The sequence below is a fragment of the Homarus americanus genome, unplaced genomic scaffold, assembly GCF_018991925.1.
Source record: "Homarus americanus isolate GMGI-L3 unplaced genomic scaffold, GMGI_Hamer_2.0 scaffold50807, whole genome shotgun sequence".
NCBI lineage: Eukaryota > Metazoa > Arthropoda > Malacostraca > Decapoda > Nephropidae > Homarus > Homarus americanus.
The window spans coordinates 15997-21359 of record NW_024721506.1 but is presented as its reverse complement, the minus strand read 5'-3'; the positions used below and the strand labels follow the sequence as shown (position 1 = coordinate 21359).

The window sequence follows — 5363 nt, the reverse complement described above, 5'->3', positions numbered from 1 at the left end:
GGACAACAGATTTCAATATCGATTATATTTCATTTCAATTATATAACCCACAATCATATTTTATGGTGATATACTATAGTAACCATACTACAGTATTTTCACTATACTATAACTTATAATCAATATTTATCAAGTCTGTATATGGCAAATGTAATGTACAGTCTTGTTCAAGATTCTTCGAACACTGCTGGAGACAGCTGGCAACTCAAGGCCGTTACTATAGTACGTAGAATAATAAAATACGAAACAACAAAGCCTAGCCAGTACATTAAGCACCGGGGAACTAAGTAACCAATCACCGATAACTTTTATATTTATTCACAATTTTTACTACGTACTATAGTAAACAAACGGCCTTGAGTTGCCAGGTGTCTCTAGCAGTGTTCGAAGAATCTTGAACAAGACTATACATAAAACTTCTGTATCAGTATATTAAAAGTCTGTAATTTCTTATGTTTCCATTACAGTTTTTCGGAATAATAAATACTGTATTGTGATTATATTTCAGATTAATAATAAAGTGTACAGTAGGTGAAATTATGTAATTAAGCAATATGTAGTGATGTCTTCAACCCACACACACACACACACAGATACACACACACACACACACTATTCGTCATATTCTCCACCAAACATTCCTTATGGACGAAAGCCTCTGACTCCCACCATTTCTCTCCTCTGTCTCTTCCCGGAATTGCACAGCTCAAAGAGGATAATATTCCTGATTAATTAATAGACGTTACCTGGAAATCCCAAACATATATTTCGTTGATAATCTGCTTTAGAAATGTTGCTATGTTGGCAGTGATGGTTGTTGTTAAACAGAGAAGTTGACGACTAACAAGGAAGAGAATTGTTCTATACGCTGAAGGTTAGGCACCCCGGGTTATTTAACATGATGATGTGCTACCTGGTTAGGTTAGGTTAGGCTAGGGTAGGCTAGGTGAGCTTAAATCTGGTTTGGTTACGTTATATTAGATGTCGTAGGGTTACATCTAGTTAGGTTAGTGCAATGACCGTAATAATTATTTTGGGAAGGTCAACTATTTTTGTTTTGTGACTGAATGCAATATTTTTGTTTTTAAATTAAGAAATAAAGTAGGTAAATTCTTGGTTAGTGTTTCACTCTTCCTTCCATTCTCAATTAAATTAATGAAAAACACTAACTCACAGTGCCTGGATTGCTCTGCCAGCTACCTAAAGAACACTACACAAACTGCCCTTGGGTCTGGTGGCAGAAACTTTAAGACGTAAGTTAAATACCCCTAGTACATACCCACAGTGCTAACAAAATGTCACCTGGTGGCCTCCAGGGACCTTCCCAGGGGTGGCGTCGCCCCCGAGGTCCCTCCCAGGGACGGCGCCCCCAGGGACCCTACCAAGGGCGGTGGCGACCCCAGGAACTCTCTCAGAAACAGTGGTACCCCCAGGGCTTCTTCCAGAGGCAGCCTCGCCCCCAGGGACAGTGTCGCGGCGCCTCCCAGGGACCCTACCAAGGGTCCCCATGGGTCCTATGGCATGCTTGTTCGTTGCTTCATATATATTACATGCTTCCAGTAGTCCCTTACTGAACTATGACTGGTGGACTATTCTTTTAACCCGCCAAATTACAGCCAATAGGAGAAGAGAGCAGTCAGTCAACACAACACCACAACTTAAGTTTTCCTGTTGGATATTATTCTCTGCTACCTTCTACAGAATGCGATGATACTGGAAATGTGATGGGCGATGTATTTATTTAACTCAGCATCTCCCAGAGTTCTAAATTGCACAAAAACTATTGCACCCAGAAGCCCTCTCAGGGACGGTGGTGCCTCAGGGACCCTTACAGGGGCTGTGGCGCCCCCAGGGACCCTCCCAAAGGTAGCGGTGCCCCCCAGAGACTTTCTCAGCGGCGGCAGCGCCCCTAGAGGTCCTTGCAGGAATGGTGACGTCCCCAGGGACCCTTTCAGAGACGCCGGGTTCTCCAGGTACCCTCCCAGGAGCGGCTACGCCCCCATTAACCTCCCAGTGATGGCGACGCTCCCAAGGACCCTCTCAGGGAAGGTGGTGGCCCCAGGGACCCTCTCAGGGAACTCGCGCCAAGATAGCCTCCCAGGAGCGGCGGCGAACCCAGCGGCCCTTCCAGGAACTACGGCGCATCAAGGGACCTTCTCAGGGAGGGTGGAGCCCCCATGGCTCCCTCCCAGGGTCGGCAACATCACCAGGGATTACCCAGGGACACTCCTAAGGGTGGCAGGATCCCCAGAGTCTTTCCCAGGGGGCGTCGGCTCCCCCATAGACACTCCCAGGGACAGTGGCGCCCCCAAAAACTATCCCAGGAATGATGGCGTTCCTAGGGGCCCACTCAGGGACGGCAGCGCTCCCAGGGACTCTCCCAGACGCGGTGGCGCCACCATGGACACTTTCAGGTACAGCAGCGCCCCCAGGAACTTATGTTTTCCTGTTGGATATTATTCTCTGCTACCTTCTTCAGAATGCGATGATACTGGAAATGTTATGGGCCGTGTATTTATTTAAAGTTGCATCTCCCAGAGTTCTAAATAGCGCAAAAACTACTGCACTCAGGGGACCTACAGGTCTGGTTCTCCCAGAGGATCTCTTATGGAGGGGCGGCGCCCCAGGTACCCTCACAGGGGTAATGGCTCCCCCAAGAAACATCCCAGAGGTGGTGACGTTCTTAGGAGCGCTCTCAGGAGCGGCGGTGCAGCCAGGGAACCTTCCATAAGCAGTGGCGCCCATATGGACACTCCCAGCGACAACGGCTCCCCCAGGGACCCTCGCAGTGCCCCTGCAGCACCCCCAAGGACCCTCCTACAAACGGCGGCACCCCCAGGGACCCTCCTTGTGACGAAGCCCCCCCGCAGACCCTACCAAGGATCCCAAGGGACTCTATGGCATACTTGTTCGTTGTTTCGTATATATTACATAATTCCAGCAGTCCCTTACTGAACCATGATTGGTGGACTATTCTTTTAACCCACAAAATTACAGTCAATACGAGAAGAGAGCAGTCAGTCAGCACAACACCTCAACTTATGTTTTCCTGTTGGATATACTTCTGCGTTACCTTCTTCAGAATGCGATGATACTGGAAATGTGATGGACGGAGTATTGATTTAACGTTGCATCTCTCAGAAATCTAAATAGCGCAAAAACTACTGCATATAGTGGCTTACAGGTTTGGTGCTCCCAGAGGCTCTCTCAATGACGGCAGCGCTCCAGTGTCCATCACAGGCGCAGCAGCGCCCCCAAAAAACATCCCAGGGGTGGTGACGTTATTAGGGGACCACTCAGAGTCGGCAGCGCCCGTAGGGACCCTTCCAGAGGCGGTGGTGCCACAATGGACACTCCCAGAGAGAGCGGCGCCCCCGGGGAAGTTCGCAGTGTCCCTCCCAGGAGCGACGGCTTCCCCAAGGACCCTCCCATGGACGGCAGCGCCCCCACGGACTCTCCTTGGGGCGAGGCCCCCCAGGGACCCTATGGCATGCTTGTTTATTGTTTCATATATATTACATACTTCCAGCAGTCCCTTACTGAACTATGATTGGTGGACTATTGTTTTAACCCACAAAATTACAGCCAATAGGAAAATAGAGCAGTCAGTCAACACAACACCTCAACTTATGTTTTCCTGTTGGATGTTTTTCTCTGCTACCTTCTTCAGAATGCGATAATATTGGAAATGTTATGGGCTGTGTATTTATTTAAAGTTGCATCTCCCGGAGTTCTAAATAGCGCAAAAACTACTGCACTCAGGGGACATACAAGTCTGGTTCTCCCAGAGGCTATCTTATGGACGGCGGTGTCCCAGGGACCCTCACAGGGGTAACGGCGCCCCAAGGAAACATCTCAGGGGTGGAGGCGTTCTTAGGGGCCCTCTCAGCGGCGATGGTGCCGCCAGGGACCCTCCCTTAAGCAGTGGCGCCCATACGGATACTCCCAGCGACAACGGCTCCCTCAGGGACCCTCGCACTGCCCCTGCAGCGCCCCCAAGGACCCTCCCATGGACGGGGGCACCCCCAGGGACCCTCCTTGAGGCGAAGCCCCCACGGACCCTACCAAGGATCCCAAGGGACCGTATGGCATGCTTGTTTGTTATTTCATATATATTACATACTTCCAGCAGTCCCCTACTGAACTATGATTGGTGGACTATTCTTTTAACCCACAAAATTACAGCCAATAGGAGAAGAGAGCAGTCAGTCAGCACAACACCTCAACTTATGTTTTCCTGTTGGATATTATTCTGCATTACCTTCTTCAGAATGTGATGATACATGAAATGTGATGGGCGGTGTATTCATTTAACGTTGCATCACTCAGAACTCTAAATAGCGCTAAAACTACTGCATATAGGGGCCTACAGGTTTGGTGCTCCCAGAGGCTCTCTTAATGACGGCGGTGCCCCAGTGTCCCTCACAGGGGCAGCGGCGCCCACACAAAAAAACCCAGGGGTGGTGGCATTCTTAGGGGCCCACTCAGGATCGGCGGCGCCCCTAGGGACCCTTCCAGAGGCGGTGGTGCCCCCATGGACACTCCCAGAGACAGCAGCGTCCCCAGGGACTTTCGCAGTGCCACTCCCAGGGGCGACGGCGTCCCCAAGGACCCTCCCACGGACGGCAGCGCCCCCACGGACTCTCCTTGGGGCGAGGCCCCCCCAGGGACCCTATGGCATGCTTGTTCGTTGTTTCATATATATTACATACTTCCAGCAGTCCCTTACTAACTATGATTGGTGGACTATTCTTTTAACCCACATTACAGCCAATAGGAGAAGAGAGCAGTCAGTCAACACAACACCTCAACTTATGTTTTCCTGTTGGATATTATTCTCCGTTACATTCATCAGAATGCGATGATCCAGGAAATGTTATGGGCGGTGTATTTATTCAACGTTTGATCTTCCAGATTTCAAAATAGCGCAAACACTACTGCACCCCGGGGCTCTACAGGTCTGGCGCTCCCAGGGGCCGCCTAAGTGATGGCAGCGCCCCAGTTACCCTCACAGGGGCAGTGGACACAAAATGACCCTCCCAATGGCGGCGGTGCCCTCAGGGATTTTCTCAAAGGCGACGTCGCAACTACGGGTCCTCCCAGGAATAGTGGCATTCCCAGGGACCCTTTCAGAGACGACGGATTCCCAGAGGACCCTCCCAGGGGCATCGGCATCCCATGGACTCTCCCAGGGACGGCGGCGCCCCAAGGAACCATCAAAGGGGTGGTGGCATTCCCACTCAGGGGAGGAGCTGCCCCCTCGGGACCCTCCCAGAATCGGTAGCGACCCAATGCACACTCCCAAGGACAGCGGCGCCTCCAGGGACTCTCGCAGTACCCCTCCCAGAAGCAGGAGTGCCCCC

At 50.8% G+C, this 5363-nt stretch overlaps 1 protein-coding gene across 1 annotated transcript; it reads left to right on the top strand.

The window, feature by feature from the left end:
* The first annotated feature begins 1295 nt into the window (after nucleotides 1-1295).
* LOC121861740 (SH3 domain-containing protein C23A1.17-like) lies at nucleotides 1296-4988 on the top strand. The gene is made up of 7 exons (XM_042359648.1): nucleotides 1296-1519; nucleotides 1797-2414; nucleotides 2583-2908; nucleotides 3202-3488; nucleotides 3789-4083; nucleotides 4342-4677; nucleotides 4915-4988. Exons 1-7 carry the CDS (start codon nucleotides 1296-1298, stop codon nucleotides 4986-4988), a joined length of 2160 nt encoding a protein of 719 aa, XP_042215582.1.
* Nucleotides 4989-5363: the final 375 nt, after the last annotated feature.